This window comes from Arvicola amphibius, chromosome 3, assembly GCF_903992535.2.
Source record: "Arvicola amphibius chromosome 3, mArvAmp1.2, whole genome shotgun sequence".
Lineage (NCBI taxonomy): Eukaryota > Metazoa > Chordata > Mammalia > Rodentia > Cricetidae > Arvicola > Arvicola amphibius.
This window is the reverse complement of record NC_052049.1, coordinates 163,035,003-163,054,093: the sequence shown is the minus strand read 5'-3', so window position 1 is coordinate 163,054,093 and position 19,091 is coordinate 163,035,003. Positions and strand designations below refer to the sequence as shown.

General features: G+C 42.1%; 1 protein-coding gene across 2 annotated transcripts in view; it reads left to right on the top strand.

Annotated features, from left to right (window-relative positions):
* Positions 1–242: 242 nt before the first annotated feature.
* Positions 243–19,091, top strand: part of Rasa2 (RAS p21 protein activator 2) — a 110,312-nt gene continuing 91,463 nt past the window's right edge. Inside the window, exon 1 of one of the 2 annotated variants that reach the window (XM_038323756.1) lies at positions 243–383. In XM_038323756.1, coding sequence (XP_038179684.1) covers positions 257–383 — 127 coding nt within the window. In that variant the 5' untranslated portion in view covers positions 243–256. Of the gene's footprint in view, positions 384–2,374; positions 2,458–19,091 lie in introns of those variants that run through there. The other variant, XM_038323758.1, reaches the window with a different exon arrangement.

The window sequence follows — 19,091 nt, the reverse complement described above, 5'->3', positions numbered from 1 at the left end:
ATCACAGCAGGGCCAGAGTTGTCCTCCCGGTGGGGGTTTCAGAGCCTTTCCCCCTCCCCACTCGCTCAAGGCCGAGAGCTGGAGCAGGGTCCCAGCGAGGCTGGGCGAGGCGGGCGGGCACGGCGCGAGGGGCGGGGCGAGGCAGCCCGAAGCCGGGGCGGGGCCAGAGCGCGACTCGATCCGGCCTAGGCCTCGCCGGGCTCCGCCTTGCCCGGCTACGCAGGCGGTAGGACTGCGGTAGGGGCCGGGCGGCACCATGGCGGCTGCTGCTGCGGCGGCGGCTTCTCCCGAGGCGCCGGCCGTCACGGGCACGGCCGAACCCGAGACGGGAGACGAGGACAGCCGCGAGGTCCGAGTGCTGCAGAGCCTGCGCGGCAGGATCTGTAAGCGGGGCCGGGGTCGGGAAGGGGGGGCCGGAGGGGATCCCGGGGCGGCGCGGCTGAGGGTGGGCGGCAGGCGCGCGGGGGTGGCGGCACGCCCGGGACTGGTGAGCCTGGATGGGGGTGTGTTGGGGGAGGCGCCGCGTCGACGGGACGGCGCGGGTCGGGGCTTCCCTCGGCGCGAGCAGGGCGGGGAGCTGCCCGCGCGGGCGAGCGGGCGGCAGGCGGGCAGGCGGGCATGAGGGGCGCCGCCTGGAGCGCGGCCTGGACGCGGGAGCCCGGGGCGCGGCCGGGGGCGCGCCGAGTTTCCGGCCTCTCTCGGACGCAGGCCTGCGGGCGGCCGCGGACGACGGGAGCGGCCCGAGGTGGGAGCCCCGTGGTAATTACCGGGGAGGCGCGGCTGTAGGAGGGAGGCCGGCCGGGGCGGGGCGGGGCTGGGCCGGGTGGCGGGCTGAGGAGGGGGTGCGGGCTCCCTGGGGCTCCGGGTATCCGGCGAGGTCGACACGGCTGCTGGGGGCTGCGGAAGCCGGCGGCCCGGGGTCGGCTGGGTGCGGCGAGGCGAGGCGGGCAGGCGAGCGGGACGCCCGAGAAGCACGGGCCGGACACCTGTGCCCGCCCCACCTTGCTGCTGCTGCGGCGGCGGCGGCAGCGGCGGCAGGGACTTGAATCGAGAGACGGCGTGACTGACAGGGACTGTGGGCAGGATGTAGTGGCTTCCTGTGAGCAGGTCTCAAAACACAGTCATCCAGCCCGCATTTAACCCACTTCATTCTTTCCCGTGCATTTGTTACTTTTGTGAGAGCCGCGCTGAGGAGTTTAGAAGCTTACTCGGGGACAGGCTAGTGTGATTGTCCTTGCGATCCTTAGTCTTTTTAATAACCCGTTTGATATTGACTCCCCCCAGCTTATTTAGACGACCCCCCCTCACTGTTGAAAAACAAATCAATAAAACTTAACTTTTTTTGTAAAAAGATTTTATTCAGTGCCTTTAGATTGGAATCATGCTCCACGGTGTCTCTCCTAAACCCGTGGCTGTGAAAGATAGTTTATGTTTTGTGTTAGACTGGGTAATACCGCTTTCTTCAGCAGAATATAAATTTTTTCTTCTTAAATATTGACGCTATAACTTATTTTGGATTCTCCCACTTTTTTAAAAAAGTTACTCCCTTTCAAAAGAATTTGGAATTTTATTAAAACCCCAGGAGCAAACACGTGAAACGTCATTTTTTATTCCCTGTTGAGATCCTGGGACTCTTAATGAAGATATTTTAGGTATTAAAACTTGGGAAATTACACCGGAGCAATGGATGCTTTGTGAGAGTCTTTTAAGTTCCCAGTATTTTAAGTTACTTTCGTAGGGGTAAGCTTTTCACAGTTAATATTTCTTACACCTAGAATTTGCATATATGTAATGCTTGGATACAGCCAAATGAGTTAGGATTTCCTGCCCCGCATTGATCTGGCTTTCCAGATTTTTGCTACTTTATATTTCTCTGTGAATTGATACTAGACACTGTCTGTGGAAGCCTTTCTGATCTGTAAAAGCAGATTGTATTGTGGGGGTGACAAATGAACTGTTGAAGTTGAGCCTCAGGGTTGGACTGTTTCTAGAAGGATTAGACACCGTCTACTCTGACCTGCTCCATAGCAAAGGTTCTGTGAACAGTTTGGCCAAAATATCACTCCAAGAGAGATTTGGGTGCAAATTAAAACACACACACACACACACACACACACACACACACACACACACACACACACAACTTAATTCCTGTGGTTTAGGCAGTTCCACTGCCCAGAAATTGACCATTAAGCTCCTGGGAATGCTATTTTCAGTTTAACTGGGGGCTAAAGTATTACACTTGCTTTCATCCTAGGCAGGTTATCTTTTAATTGCTCAACTTATAGCTCGGGTCATGGTGTGACTGTTTTGCAAAGAAATACATTTAAATAAAGAAAGCCCCTCCCGTTTCTGTGTCCTCCTTTTAGCTGGTGTAATGTAGAGCTGGTTAAGCTTGGGAACCTTGCAAGGAGATGCTCTTCTCTGTTCCTGAAACTGACATGTGGGTTTTATAAGGTGAGGGCCGGAGAGTGGCAGAAACGGCAGCAGGTGTTGAAGCCACAGAAATGGGCTGATGGTCTGGCAGGGAAGATACTGGGAATGGTGACATAAGCTATGTCGCCCCATTCCTTTTCAGCATACCGAGAAACCTTGGGGGAGGGCCTGAGAGTTGCCTGTTGTCCTGGAGATGTACTGTAAGAGTCAAGACGGCTCTTTTGGGGTCTCTGATCTGCAATTAGAGACCTAGACAGCTGAAAAATCCACCGGAGAGGAAGCATTCCTATTCGTATTCCTGGCCCTTCAGCTCTGAACCATCCTGGTGTGAGCCTGGACCCATGTATGTATTATTGAAGTTCTAGAGCTAGATGATAGGCCGCACCCTTCTTCAGGTGTCTCGTTCCTAATTTGTTTATGTCCCATGGATTTCACAAGGTATATGGTATCAGATTGGTGGATCAAAACAGCTGCGGGGTGGGGGAGAGGGCTCAGCCGGTCAGGTGCCCGCTGTGTAAGCCTGAGGACCTGCCTTCCTCACCAGAGCCCTTATAAAAAGCATGAGTAGGGGAGGAAGGCTTGCAGCACATTCCTTTAATCCCCACAGTGGGAGAGTGGCCACAGGCAGATCCCTGGAACTCATTGGCCCGGCCAGTGTGGCTGAGGAGAGCTTCTAGTTCATTGAGAAACCTTGTCTCAAATAATAAAGGTAGAGAGTCTCAGGCACCCACATACACGGGCACCCACATGCACATCTGTACATAGCCACATGAGCAAGAATACACATAGACAGAAACCATTTTATAGCTGCCTTTACACAGTCGGTTTAAGGAAATCTACTATTGCAGACAGTATTTTGGGTTATAGACTGATGGTCCGTTAACTATGCTAAAAAGCCTGAAAACATTTTGAGTGGTCAGCTTCCTTAACTGTATTCAAGGGGTAGAGTTGTTGGATGTCTTCGAATTATCTGTCACCTGAGCCTTTAGTAACTGAAGTCAGGAGTACTTTTGGTCTGAACTACTTTGATGTAAGTGGCATACCTAAAGCTAGTTTGCATGCCCCCCCCATTACACCCTAATTTCAGGTGAAAGAAGGGTTTTAGACTTTCTCTCTTATTTATATCTTCAGGTTTGGTGTGACCTCCTTTTTGGTTGCCACATATTGTTTAGTCTGCCCTTGTCCAATTAAGTCCATTATAAAAGTTTTGAAAGGCTCCACACTATGCACAGGCTTTTGGTTCAGGGGATAGATACCTGGTTCATATAGGTGCCAGCTGTGAAGATTTGTGTGAAGTGTTTGCTGTATTGTACAGTGAGATTTGTGAGAAAATGATTGGGTCCAAGAACTCACTTAGAGTTTTGATATTTTCAGACCAAGACTGGCTTACGGCTGTTTGACAAAGCAGAGAGCAGAGCACTTAACAGTGCTTAAGCTTACGGGCCTGGTGTAATGAGTCTGCTGGGATTGAGTGTACACTTAATTCTCAGCTTTTGTTCACACCTTTGTGTTCCTCTGTAGTCTCATGTGTAAACTGTGAATAGTAAAAATATCTGTCTCACAGGATTGCTATCATGATACCCCAACCCACAGCCAAAAAAGAGCTGGGTCAGCCATGGGCCATCTCTTAGGAAGGAGTGAAGCAGGAGATAAAGCCTTATCTGATGCTCTTGTCCAGCATGCACCAGCGTTTCCTGGTATACACAGAAAGCCGTGTTCTGCTTTGTACTTTGTTAGGTAATATTCCTGTGACTTTAGATGGCTCATTTACCCGTGAGCTTATCTCTGTCTTCTCTGTATCATCTTCAGAGTGGGACCAGTGCTTTATCACTAGCCATTTTGCTCATGTTATTTCCTCTGCCATATTTATATCAGAGAACCCTACATGTACTTCAGAAGCTTGCTCCATGTGATTTAAGTCTTTGAGACAAACTTACCCTCATTTCTAGCCATAGGGCTTTGATGCAAAAAACCAATATTGCAGTTCATGACCATTTTCTTATTATAGAAATCATTTGTGTATGTTCCTGTCATACTGTGAACTCTTTCAGTTTAGTATTTATTCTTGTGTATGTTTTATTTTTGTCGTTGTTGTTTGGCAGTCTCACTAGAACAGGGCAGGCCTCCCTCTCAGTGTCATCCTGGGGATAGTCTCAGAGTGCGGGGGGGGGGGAGGGGGAGGGTGGTGGGAGGATTTCTGTATTGCTGGACAAACTAGCAACTGTCAGTTTTCTCAAAGGAAAACTTCTAGGATCTCTCAGGAAGTTCTTTTTTCCTTTGAAAATTGGAATTTTCACTTAGCCTAGGTTTGAATTGAGGCCAAAGTTGCCTCCTTAGGAAAAGGGTTACATTTTTCTAAATGCTGACTTATTAGACTTTTTATTGTTATCTGACTATATTCATAAATTGTTATCTGACTATATTCATAAATTTTGATATTAGTTGGCCCTGGAGCTTGGAAAAGAAAATCTTAAAATCATACTTTACACAGGAAGTGTTTTTATTTGGCACGGCAGGTTTAAGTGTTTTGGTAATAAGATATAAATCAAGACTTTTTATTGACTACCCAAGAGTTGAGAGGAAGAGATTTCAAAGGAATTATTCATGCTAATAATTCATTATTATCAGATCTTTGAAATGAGATGAGGAGTACTTAATGGAGGGATTTAAAGGGTTTACTCATGGTAATAATTCATTATTGTCAGAAATTTGAAATGAGAGGATGAGTTATTTAGGACAGAAGAAGAATCCATCTTTGAGATGGATAGGAACTGAGGAGAAAGGGATCTTTGTAAAGTTCACAGAGCAGTCAGCTAAGCCTTTGCTCCTTGGAGGACAGGAGTAAACCTCAGTGAGTTCATAGAGGGGTTTTTGTAACTGAGAGCTCTTTGAATAGTTCCAGAAGTGACTGTAGAACTAATGTAGCTAGAATAAAACCATAATTTTATAGCCTTTAATTATAGACCCTAATCCTATTTTCTTGATAATGTGCTTTATGGAATTATTTAATAGTAGCAGATTATGTGTTTTGCCTACTGATGTATTTCTATACTCTTTTAAAAACTGGTAATAAAGTTTTGTTGTATAGTCATGTATTATTGTTAAATTAAGAAATATTTTATGTAAATTAAATTTTTATGAATCTAGTTATGTGTGGTATTTTAATCAAAAATCTAGATAAATTGGCTTCATTTTTAAGAGTGTGCATGTGTGTGTACATGTGTGCGCAGGTCTACATGCAAGTGTGTACATGTGTATGTGAAAGCCAGAGGGCAGTTTCAGCCGTTGTCCTCAGGAACACTGCCCACCTCTCTGATGGCATGGTGCCCAGTAATTAGTCTAGACTGACTGACCAGCAAGCTCCGTGGATCCCTCTCTGTCTTCCATCCTAGTGCTGGGATTACACACATGACCCCCACACCCAATATTTTTGCCTGGGTTTTGTTCTGAGGATTAAACTCAGGTCTTTGTGTTTGACCCCCCCCCCCCCATGGCATGTTATAAGGTTATATCAAATACAAGCAGGGCAGTGGTGGCGCACGCCTTTAATCCCAGCACTCAGGAGGCAAAGGCAGGCGGATCTCTGTGTTTGAGGCCAGCCTGGTCTGTAGAGTGAGTTCTAGGACAGCCAGAGCTACACAGAGAAACCCTGTCTTAAACAAACTAAAACAACAGCAGCAGCAGCCACAAACAGAATAAACAGTGAGCTGTAGTTGGAAAATTTACTTTGAGTATGGTTCCTAATATCCTAATAGTGCTGTTAATGATAGAATAGCTAAGCAGATTGAGGAACCCTTTCTTCTTTACTTCAAAAATGGGTGTTTGTATGTGTCTTTAAACACCCCTTCTAGTTCTTTCATAGTTGCTTTATAAAGTGAACCATTTGCTTTAAGATAATACATCAGAGACTTTTGTTTTAATGCTTGAATTTGTTTAATATACCTGTTTTGCATTTAATACAGTGCTCTTAAGAAATTTGCCTAAGACTTAATAGAATTGTTTGAATCCTAAACATTTTTTCTATGGCCAGTGGCTAATTCAGTAGTAGTATGTAATATATATTTGAGTATCTGTGAAGGCATATCATCCCTTGGACTGTAAAGTTTGTCTCAGGTTGTGAGTGGGATGAGGAAGTCTTTACTCACTGTTCTAGTCTAAGATTTATACTAAGCAGAAGTTTTCATTCATTCTCTGCTTAGAGGATTTTACAGTTTGGAAGAGAAAGAACATAACATTTGTGTTGGTCTTGTGTAATACAGACTTTGGTGTCACACAGTTAATGACTTGTAAGACAGTGCACTCTCAAAGGTTCCTCCTAGAATGCTATTGACTTACCACTATGAATGTTGAAAATATGCTACATGTAAGGTTTGAAGACTGCTTTCCCTCTCCAGTGGTTTTCAGAGTGGTGATAGAATTTCATTGAGTTTTGTACACATGTTCATCTGTTCCTGCTGAAGAATTTTGTGTAATGATAGGACTAGCAATGCAACCGAGGGTGTGTGTTATGTGGAGACTGAACCTGGGTGTTTATTCATTTATGCCAGACTTTATCTCAGCCCTTTGCAGTCTTGACTATCCATCAGTGTCTCTTGTGTTCTTTAAAAAGTTCTGGTACCCCGACTCTAGAATCATCATTTTGAGTGTCTGCCAGTTAGTTTGTATTCTTTTAGAGATTATTTAAGCACTTACAAACAATTGTGCATTGTGGCTTTTCTACTACAGAGAAATAGAAGCAAAATATGTGTGTTTTGCATCTCTCTTCTTCAATATAACGTGAAGATTTTTTCATATCCTCATTAAAAATAATATATTTGTAATATGCATAATCTCTCATCTGGGTGTATTGTATTTTATTTAACCAGTCACCTATTGATTGACATTTAAGTTGTTTTTGCCTTTGCAATAACAAATGTTGTATGTGTGTGCGTGTGTGTATGTGTAGAGTACTGGGAAAAGAATTCAGAGTCTTTGTACTCTACAACCAAGTTATATCTAGCCCAGCTGTATGTTTTTTATTTATTTATTTTTTTTGTTTTGCTTTGTTTTGTTTTTCAAGACAGGGTTTCTCTGTGTAGCCCTGGTTATCCTGGAACTTGCTCTGTGGAACAGGTTGGCCTTGAATACACAGAGATCTGCCTGCCTCTGCCTCCCCGAGTGCTGAGATTAAAGATGTGTGCCACCACCGCTGGCTACTGTATGTTATTTTAAATGTGAGCTCTCACTGTTTCCCAGGCTGACCTTGAATTTATGGTGATCTTTTGTTTTGTTTTGCTTTGTTTTTCGTTTCTTCAAGATGGGTTTCTCTATGGATCTTTGGAGCCTGTCTTGGACTTCACTGTAGACCAGGCTGGCCTTAAACTCACAGAGATCCACCTCCCTTTGCCTCCCGAGTGGTGGGACTAAAGGTGTGCACCACCACCGTCGGCATGATGATCCCCTTGGCTCCTGCAGTCGCTGAGTGTGCTGAGATTTCTGGTTTGCATCACTGTGTCTAGGCTTCATACAGATTTTTAAAGAGGCCCTTGGAAAAATATGTGCAAAAGTACTTCACAAAAGAAAATAAATTATCTAGTAAATATATGAAAGTGTTGGTGAAATTGAACAGAAATAAATCAGAGAAATAATTGTGTGAATGTATCACCATTTACAAAAAATAGAAACCTTGATTCTTTCAGTATTTAATGAGTGCGTAGGAAAACATACTTTGCACTTTTATTGTGATTTTAAATTTATAAAACCATGTTATAGCATTTTGGTAGTATTTATTAAAATTTAAATGTATTTTTTATGTGTTTTAACTTCTACCATATTATCCTACAGGCACATACAAAGAGATTTTGTGTTGGTCTTGATGTTTAAAAAGAAAGACATAATTAAAATGTTCATTAACAGGAAAGTAGATAGTCTGTTCATACATATATACTGTAGCAGTTAAAAAGAATAAAGTACATATATATTAGAATGACCCCAAGGTGTATCATTGGGTGGGGGTTTTTCTGTTCATCTAGCCATCCATCCCTCTAATCTGTTTTTGTGGTACCTGAGGATCAAACCTGGGACATCACAAATGCTAATTAAGCTTTCTGTCACTGAGTTACAGTCCAACCCCTTAATGTGTGCTTTTAAACTCTTGGGACAGTGGGTTTTTCTCTTTAAACTAATAGATACATTTTATTAAAAAGATGTCTGAAAAGATGGATAGTTTTGATTATTATTTTCAGTGGTGGCAACAGGAATTAGTCTTCCTTGTAATGACTTGATTTTTAATAGAGAGTATAGGTGTATTGGAGATATTATCAAACATTTCTGTTTGTAAAATGAAGTGTTAGTCAGATACTGTGAGTCACAATTCGACTTCAATTCTCTATGTAAAATTAAGTTTGGTAACATTTTAAGTACACATTGAAATTAATAATATCAACTTTTTTATTTTTAAATCTTAGTGTGTGGGTATAAATTTTATTAGGGTGTGTATGTATAAATGTATGTAATTCTGTGTGTGTGTGTGTGTGAGAGAGAGAGAGAGAGAGAGAGAGAGAGGTATAACCGGAAGGAGTTGATTCTCTCTTTCACCATGTGGGTCTTTCATACTGAACTCAGGTTGTCAGAATTAACACCAAGTGCCTTTACCTGCTGAGTTTTCTCACTAGCCCTCTCCTTTTATTATTTTTTGGCAATTTTAAAGATTTATATTTAATAATGTGTACAGAAGTGCAGGTGCCTGTGGGAGCCAGAGGAGTTAGAGGCAGTTGTGAGCCGCTCTAGTGTAGATGCTGGGAACTGAGCCCAGGTCTTCAAGAGAAGTATGTGCCAATCCCCTAATTTAAAGAAAGTAAAACTTAAAAATACAAATAATTTTCCTATTTGATCAGTTGTTTATGCTAAAAATGTTGACTTTTCAAAAAGTTAATAACTTTCAGGGATGTTATATTTGAAGGTCCTCAATAATTTTGAACCTGTATATTTGGATAACCTTATTTATGTAAAACTTCCTGGGCCAGGTAATGGTGGTGCACACCTTTAATCCCAGGACTCGGGAGGCAAAGGAAGATCTCTGTGAGTTCGAGGCCAGTCTGGTCTACAGAGCAAGTTCTGGATGGGCTCCAAAGCTACAGAGAGAAATCCTGTCTCAAAAAACCCAAAAAACCAAAAAAGTTCCTCAGTACATATGGGGAAGTGAACCCATGTTATTGGATATTTATTGATTTTCAGGTAGTGTGCTAGGATAGTTTGCATGTTATTAAATTTGCTTCATTTTATGTAGAGGATCGTTGTTCTTGACTTTAACGATGCAGCTACAGAGAGCTCTTGAGCAGTGTCAGACAAGGTCTCACTCAGCAGGTTTGTTGACAAGGCTCATGTCTTTTCCCACCAGGCTGCCCGTCTTCCAGTACACTGGAATGAATTTGTTTCTGTTGACAAGACTTGGTGATTACCTCTAAATTAACTGTGGTCTAATGAAATGGATACTCAATAAAGTTAGAATGTTGTCAAATGTAGTAAAAATGAGTCTAGGGATTTATAAAATAGTCTTTTGTTTTCCTAACTCTGCTTTTGTGGGTTTTCTGCCCACTTGCTTGCTCGCTTGCTTTCTTGTTTCTCTCTCTTTCCCTTCCTTCCTTTTCTTCTTTTTTGCCCCTACTTACTGTTTTTTGACGTGAAATCTCTCTATGTGGTTCTGGCTGGCCTCAGCCACAGTCTAGCTGGAGTGCTGGAGCTGCAGACATGTTACCACAGCCACTCAGTTCTCTGCTGTGGACTGCAGTTTCTTGCTTTTGAGTAGTTCTAATAAATACACACCTTTTCTGCAGAGAGGGGCATGTGTAGCATTTGTTATCAGGTACTGCTTTGTTGCTTTTGAAAAGGGGCTGGTAAGAATTCCATTACCAAAGATAACAGTCACAGCCCCTGTAAGGCCTGTCCTTGTGGCCCCAGCTCTTCCACCATTTGTCTTTGGCCTTTTGCTTGCCATTACAGGCTCTCTAGGTTGCCTTATGAACCTTGCTAAGCATCATGTAACTGCAGGAACCAATGGCCTGCCTCAGCAGAGATTACACCATAATCTCTGTTTGCTTTCTCACCTTGCAGAGGGGCCTGTAAGAACCATAGAAACCAGCACACATTCAACACTGACACCGTAAGTGGGCAAGGCAAACCACAGGAAGATCGTTCTTTCACTCGGTAACATACTTCTATAACCCATGGACACTTCCTGGCAGTATCTTGTGAAACTCGCCTTTTCATGGACAGTAGTTTCCTAACTTCTTGTTCTAGACTAAGCTTCAGTCAGAGGTGATTAATATCACTGTACAGATAGCTGCAGCTGTTGTGCATAATCTTTGATCCGGACCAAGTAGTTTGGATAAGGGAATTGTCTGTAGATGTTAATTTTTAAGAACCTCTAGCCAAACAAGGATATTGATAGTTACTATTTACTAAGTACTTTCTTTGTTTTAGATATTGTGTCAAGGGCTTTACCACAGTTAATGTTCACTACCGTCCTAAGTGTTATCTCTTTTTACACAGGAAATTGAAACTAAGGACATAACCGATTGTTAAATGCCAAAAGCTTATATTGAAACCCAACTGTCTGCTTTAAAACACAATCATTTAACTTGCTGTATTGTCAATACCACTTGTTATAGTGGTATTTTATTTGTGTTTTAGTAAATATAGCTTGCCTGAAGAGCAGAGAGCAAAGCAGCCATACTGGCCAAGGAGTGGTGGCACACACCTTTAATCCCAGGACTCAGGATTAAAATTAGAAAAATTTAAAGACTTCATTATATATTACCATATCATAGCTAGGACTATGTATTATGTAATTAGGTGACATTTTAATCTTATCTAAGCTTCTTAACATGAGTCCATATTTTTATATTTTTTAACTTTTAAAAGATGTATTCTCAAGTGTATGAATGTTTTGTTTGTTGGAATGTGTATGTATGTATATGTGCTCTACATGTGTACCTCACACCCTCAGAAGGTGCCAGAGCCCTAGAACTGGAGTTATGGATGGTTGTGAGCCATCATGTGGGTGTCAGGAACTAAACTCAGGTGCTCTGCAAGATCAGCAAGTGCTTTTAACTGATGAGCCATGTCTCCAGCTCCTAGAGTATATTTTTAAGTATGTATATTCCCTTTTTTTGTAAAGATATGGTGGTATTAACATGTGTCATATCTTCTCACTATGTAAAAACTACATGCTTAGGTTGACGTTTCTGTTGTGATGATAACATATCCCATGTCACTCAGGCCAGTTGATACCAGGTTCACGGAATTCTCTCTTTAGAGTATTGCTTCCATTCTTTTCTTTCCACTCTTTATTTTTTGTTACTTCAGTTCAAGTCCCTTGTCAGATTTTTCTGAAGTAGACTGTGGAAACAGAAGTTTCTGGTTGTTCTCAAACATTCAGAGGCTTATATTAATTAGAAATGCTCAACTGATAGCTCAGGCTTAACTCTTATGCTTAAATTAACCCATATTTCTTTTTTTAAAATTTCATTTTATATTCCAACCACAATTTTCTCTCTCACCTCCTCCTCGCCTCCACCCCCAGCCCACCCCCCATCCCCTCCTCCCAAGGTGGGTAAGAGATCCTATGGGGAGTCAACAGAGTCTGGCACATTAAGTTGGGGCACAACCAAGCCCCTCCCATAGGGAATATTAACCCATATTTCTACCTATACTTTGCCATGTGGCTTGGTACCTTTTCTCAGTGTGGCGTTCTCAGTCTTGCTTCTCTGTGTTTACCCGTGACTCTGGACCCAGTCCTTCTTCCCATCATAGTCTGGTCACCTATACTTCCTGCCTGGCTACTGGCCAATTAGAGTTTTATTAAACCAATTCGAGTGACAAATCTTACAGTGTACAAGAGCATTATTCCACAGCAAGACCATATAAAAGGGTTTCTTTTAGTAACCCTTGCCTGGCGGTGGTGACTCTTGATTTTAATCCCAACACTCAAGTGGCAGAGGCAGGTGGATCTCTGAGTTGGAGGCCAGCCTGGTCTATAGAACGAGTTTCAAGACAGCCAGGGCTACACAGAGAAACCCTGTCTCAACATAAACTAAAACAAGCAAATAAAAAACCCAAAAACTTAGTAACCCTTGTTGTCTATGAAGTTAGGACTCTGTAGCTTTCCATTTCAGGTTCTCTGTCAAACTCTCCTGTGTCCTCAGGCTTCCCCTTTTATCTGCTTCCTCAGTTTGTCATCTTCGCTGCTGCCTTGAAGATGCTCCTCTAGTTGCCGCTCCAGATTTATCTTCCTGCTGCAGCAGTCCTCTTCCAGTGTTAATTTCTGTATTTTGAAAAAGGTACTTATCACTTGAAAGATTTGTTTTGAAAATTAACTAAAATAACATGGCATTCTTAAAAAGTTTACTGTGAAATAATATATTTAGTAAATAAATGTTAGCTTTTATTGTTGTTTGACTTGCCCTTTTCCCACTGCAAATAGTCTTTTTCTTAATGTTCTTTTGTCCGGGACCCTGCCCTATTTTGATTTCCTTTGAGGGTTAATCCCTTTAGGATCTGTGTTGACTCCTGTCCTTCTTTGTATTAAAGGTATGCTTTGAAGTAGGTCTGAGTTTACCAAATCTTTTCCAGACAGGGATAGAGTCTCAGAACTACTATTTTAGAAGGAATTTAAGAATAGAGTGGAAATGCAGTCATACTATGGCTTTTGACTGTGACTTATTCATTGATGCTGTTGCTGCTGCTGATTTACTTTATTAAAACTATTGCGGGGTTGGAGAGATGGCTCAGCGGTTAAGAGCATTGCCTGCTCTTCCAAAGGTCCTGAGTTCAATTCCCAGCAACCACATGGTGGCTCACAACCATCTGTAATTAGGTCTGGTGCCCTCTTCTGGCCTGCAGGAATACACGCAGACAGAATATTGTATACATAATTAATAAATAAATAAATATTTTTTAAAACTGTATTGCTTGCCTAATAGAGTTGTTATACAAATTTGTTAATGCAAATGAAATGAGACATTGAGAAAATTCTTAGGGGCATTCAAATATTTAAGAGGTAGTTTATGTTAGTAGTATCTTTTCCTAGGATATGTATAAGTACAGAATACAACCTACTGATAGAAATATATAGATGGACTCGGGAGGCAGAGGCAGGTGGATCTCTGTGAGTTTGAGGCCAGCCTGGTCTACAAGAGCTAGTTCCAGGACAGGCTCTAAAAAAAAGCTGCAGAGAAACCCTGTCTCGAAAAACCAAAAAAAGAAAAAAAAAGAAAAAAAAAAGAAATATATAGATGGGATGTTCCCCAAACATACATACCAAAGTCTCTGTTGAACAACTTGATATTCTAGTGCTAGATACAATTTATATGGTAGGCTAGGAAGATGGCTCAGTTGGTAAAATGTTTGCTACAAAGTCATGAGAATCTGAGTCTGATCTCTACAACTCACATAAAAACAAACAAAAAAAAAGCACAGGTGTGGTGGTATACGCTTATAATTCTAGTTTGTTGGGGAGGTGGAACAGGAGGATCTCCAGGGCTCAGGGTCTAGCCAGGCTTAGTCAAACTTGTTAGCTCCAGGTTCAGTGAGAGGCTTTGTTTCCCAAATAAAAAAATTACATGGTAGGATCTAGGTACAAGCAAGCCTCCCTGCCCACATGGACTTATTGTACAATCTACACAGGAAGGACAAGCATTGAAATAACATTGTGACTGGAATGGTGGTTAAGCAAATAAGAGCACATGCTCTTCCAAAGGGCCTGAGTTTGGTTCCCAGGATCCATATTGGGTGGTGGCTCTATACAGCCTGTAATTCTAGCTCTAGGGCTATCTGTTGCCCTCTTATAGCTTCCGTGGGGACTGTACTCAGGCACGCGTGCGTGCGCGCGCACACACACACACACACACACACACACTGCATTTAAAAGTTAAAATTATTAGAGTTTTAGGCCAGCTAAGGCTACTTACTGAGACTCTCCAAAATAAATAAATTTAAATAAGTTACATGTAAATTTCTTCTTTAATATAAGTTGATCTGTGTCAGCACTCTAAAGGTTAAAAATAGGTCCCTTATATACAGTATGTGGCATGTTAATAAATGTAAACAGGAGTAGGTACCACATTTAATGACAGAGAATGAGAGTAGTCAAGAAGGACTTCATTGAGAAGGTAGCTTCTGCATAACTAAGGAGACGGGAGAAACATTTAATTTTATAGGAGATAGTCACTTTTTTGCCATTGTCAAAAAGTAAACAGTTAAAAGCAAGATAATAAATGTCAATGGAAATAGTAACTGATAATGGAAATCTTGAGTTAAATGAAAAATCCTCCATATAAATGTCATTCATTTAAAGATCATCAGAATTTTAAAGTAAGATTTAAAAATGATAATAGCAAAAAATAATAACAGCTAACTGGTGGCACAGGGTCCCCAGCACTTGGGAAGTAGAAGTAGGAGGACCAGGAGTTCAAGGTTACCTGTCTGTCCCTGGCAAAATAGGAAGTCCAAGGTCAACATGGAAGTCCTTGTCTCAACCTTCAACATGAACACCAACCGAATAATAAAAGAAAAACACACATACGCCATATATAGGTGTGTGTGATGAGGGAAAATTTACATTTTATTCATTGGATAAAACCACTGTCATATAATGTGAAGGTATTTTAGCCAACTTGCAGTACATCTGTGAAACAAGAAATGTCTGATTGTCTTAGGGTGTCTATTGCTGTGAAGAGGCACCATGACCATGGCAACCCTTTAAATGGACAACATTTAATTGTGGTGGTTTACAGTTCAAAGGTTCAGCCTGATGTGGGAGGGTCTTCTGTTTGAGTTGATTTCATTGGTTAATAAAGAAACTGCCTTGGCCCATTTGATAGGCCAGCCCTTAGGTGGGTGGAGTAGACAGAACAGGATGCTGGGAGTGAGGTAGATGCCTCTGGCAGTCGCCAGGACTCTCCTCTCTGAGACAGATGCCATGGAGCCAGCCGCCAGGTCAGACATGCTGAATCTTTCCCCGTAAGCCACAATCTCATGGTGGCATACAGATTATTAGATATGGGTTAGTCAAGATGTGAGAGCCAGTAAGAGGCTAGAGTTAATGGGCCAAGCAGTGTTTAAAAGAGTACAATTTGTGTGTTATTTCGGGGCATAAGCTAGCCAGGTGGCCGGGATCCGGGCGGCAGAAACGCAGCCCGTCTGCTCCTCACTCAGAACATGACTGTGTGCAGGCAGACGTGGTGTTAGAAAGGTAGCCAAGAGTCCTGCATCTTGCAGGCAACAAGCAGTTGTCTGAGACACTGGGCGGAATCCTGAGCATAGGAATCTTCAAAGCCTATCCCAGCAGTGACACTTCCTCCAGCAAGGCCATACCTACTCTAACAAAGCCACATCTCCATAGTGCCACTCCCTTTGGGAGCCATTTTCTTTCAAGCCACTACTCTAGTGAAGGGTTTATTTTGCTCATCTTTGAAGGTTTGAAAAAGGGACACTTTAAAAGAAATTTAAGACACTTTAAAAGAAATTTAATGAACAGTTATGCATTAAACCATAATGTAAGCTAAAGTGCTTAAGGAGTATTGCTTAAGAGCTGAAAAAAAAACATTTATTATGGAGTAAAAGAAGTTATGCTGGAGTGCCGTCCTCATCTTTGCAATGAGGAGCAGTTGATTGTGAATGATAAATCTCCTGACCTTGATTCATTGTTGATGGAAATAGTGACAGTCATAAATACAATCAAATGCATACTTTTTGTTATAGGGCCTTTGTATATTTACAGTACCTTGGCATGTTTTGTGAACATGAGAACCTGAGTTTGATCACTAGCACCCAAAGAAAAAAATGCCAGATGTGGCGGTGCATAGCTATAATTCCAACTCTGGGGAGGCAGATCGGTAGGGCGAGTTTGTTCCATCAAACCACATTAGCGTGGAAGGAATCCACAGGTTCTCGTCTTTTGTGGGGACAAAAGCAGAACCTCTTTTCTAAAGCAACGTATCTATCCTTAGACCCACATTTTGAAGTCAAGATACCTTTATGTTGGTTTAACTTAGCAGCCCCCAGAAACAAATGTCTCTCTGCAGTCAAAAAAATTAAAGAAAACACAATAATATACATAATTCAGACCTTCTGTGTATATTCCATTTTACGTGGCTTTTTAAATTACACCTTTAATCTATGACTGTCTGTACTCTTATATTACTTTTACTGTCTCTTTAGAGACTTTGTTTTATTTTTAAAACCTATTTCTTTTTATTTATTACAATGGAAGTGAAAATAATTTTTTCAGTTGGCTTGCTCAAGTATTATATCTCAAACTATAGTGGGATGCTATAAGAAATAGTTTCCAGAGACAGGTACATGGGTGCTTTGAATTAAAATACATTACTTTATTTTAAAAATTTACTTTTATTTATAGATATGCATGTATAGCCATGTAGGTGCATGGCATATGTGTGCCAGTGTCCTTGGAGACCAGGAGAGGTATCAGATCCCCTGGAGCTGGAGTTAGAAGCAGTTAGTTGTGAGCTGATTGTGAACAGAACTCCAGTCCACCAGAAGAGCAACAAGCAGTCTTCCTACTGTGCCCATTTCTTCAGCCCCTCCCCTCTGTGTGTGTGTGTGTGTGTGTGTGTGTGTGTGTGTGTGTGTGTGTGTGTGTGTGTGTGTGTGTGTGGCTATGTAGCTCTAGCTGTCCTGGAACTGCCTCAAAGTCACAGAGATCCCCCTGCCTGTGCCTCCTGCATGCTGGGATTAAAGGCATGCACCACCATGCTTGACTTTTTTTTTTTAATGTTTAAGAAGGTGTGTGTGTGTGAGAGAGAGAGAGACACAGAGAGAGAGACAGAGAGAGAGAGAGACAGAGAGAGAGAGAGAGAGAGAGAGAGAGAGAGAGAGAGAGAGAGAGAGAGAGACAGAGAGAGAGAGAGGTGCAGGTGATATGGAAGTCAAGGGCAATTTTGTGGAGTCAGTTCTCCCCTACCACCTTTACATGGGTTCTGAGGATCCAATTCAGGTCATCAGACTTTCATGGCAAGTGCTTTTACCCACTGAGCCATGCCGTTAGACCCAAGACCTCTTAGTGGTTTCCAGGCCAATGAGGCACCCTGTGCCAAAACAAAACAAACAAACAAACAAAAAAACCAACAACAAAAAAGTGGACAGCTCCTAAGGAATGGCTCCTGAAATTGTCTTCTGGATTCCACACTGACTCCACACTTAATGTGCATGTGCTGCCCCTCCCTCTAGGCTCCCAAAAAAGGCTGACTGGAATTCTCAAGAATGAATTCGAGGTCACAGTGGAAAGGGCTGTGGTGTTACTCAGTAGTACAATGCTTGCCTAGCATCGGTGTGGGGCCCTGAGTTCAATCCCCAGTACCATAAAACCCAGAAAAATCGCATCTCAAATAGGCCACCAAAAGTTATTCTCTTTTTTTATAATCAAAAGAGCCCTGCAGAACTGGTAAAAAGCTCTAACTTGTAACTTATTGCTTAGAACCTTGTTACCTCTGCCATGGTTAGGAATGTTCTAGTATTTAAGAAATAGCCTTTAGCAGGTAGTCACCTTCATCACTGTTGCTAATTCTAAATCCAACCCAGACCTCCCATAGCCTGTACCATAGAAAAGGTGCCCTATAAATTCCTCCCTCCCTTCCTCCATCCTTCCTTCCCTCCCTCTCCCCCCTCTGCCCCTTCCCCTCTCTCCCTCTCTCTCCCTTCTTTCCTTCCAAAGAAGGTCTCACTTTGTAGCTTTGGCTGGCCTAGGACTCACTGTATAGACCAGGCTGGCCTTGAACTCTGAGATCCATCCACCTGCCTCTGTCTCCTGAATGATAGGAGTAAAACAAAGACAGCTTAAAATGAGCTATGTAAACTGAGGATAGGTCAAGTGTTACCAGATACTAAAAAGTGGCCAAATAAAGTAGAAATTGAAAGGCAATAATTTGATTTGGTAGTGCTTAATATTATTAGTGTTCTTGAAGGTTCTAGACAGAGGAGGCTCTGAAGCTAATTGTAGGATTTTCAGGGTACAAGTAAAAGAAGTATTAGAGCTAGAAGATGGCCCAGTGCATGTGAATTATATCCTAAAACTGCATGAAGATAGTAGGACCATCTGTGAAGAAGTACAGCTTCAAAGGTGCTTCACTTTTGCAGATTATGTAGCTTGATGTTGTAGGTTGTGCTGTTAACACCTTTATCCTCTGCTTAGAGATGCAGCAATGCTTTAATGTCCTAACTATTGGCTAATGCACTTTATAAATGAATGAACAATTAGTCACTGGCCTAGTTTAGAATTACAGTTTAAATTCCTGATAACTGATTAAACATGTCAGTGTGATTATTTTGGAGAACTGGGCATTGATTGGATGAATTACTTTCAGCATAGCTTTTTGAACTTCAATCAGTGGTAGATACTGGGGGAAAAAAAGCACAAGGTAGGAGAATTGCTTATAGAAAATGATGCCAGGTGTATTTCTTTAATTATTCTAAGTAAATATTTGGCAATTTCAGTTTCATTAGATTCTGCAGACAGAATAACCCTTGTTTCCCCTCTTGAGGATGGAATTGGCAAAATATTTACACATTACGCGGCATTATTTTCAGGAGAAGGGATGGGGAGAGAGAGCCCCGATGAAGGGCTAGCTCCAGGTGAAGAGAGGAGTCTGATTTCTTAC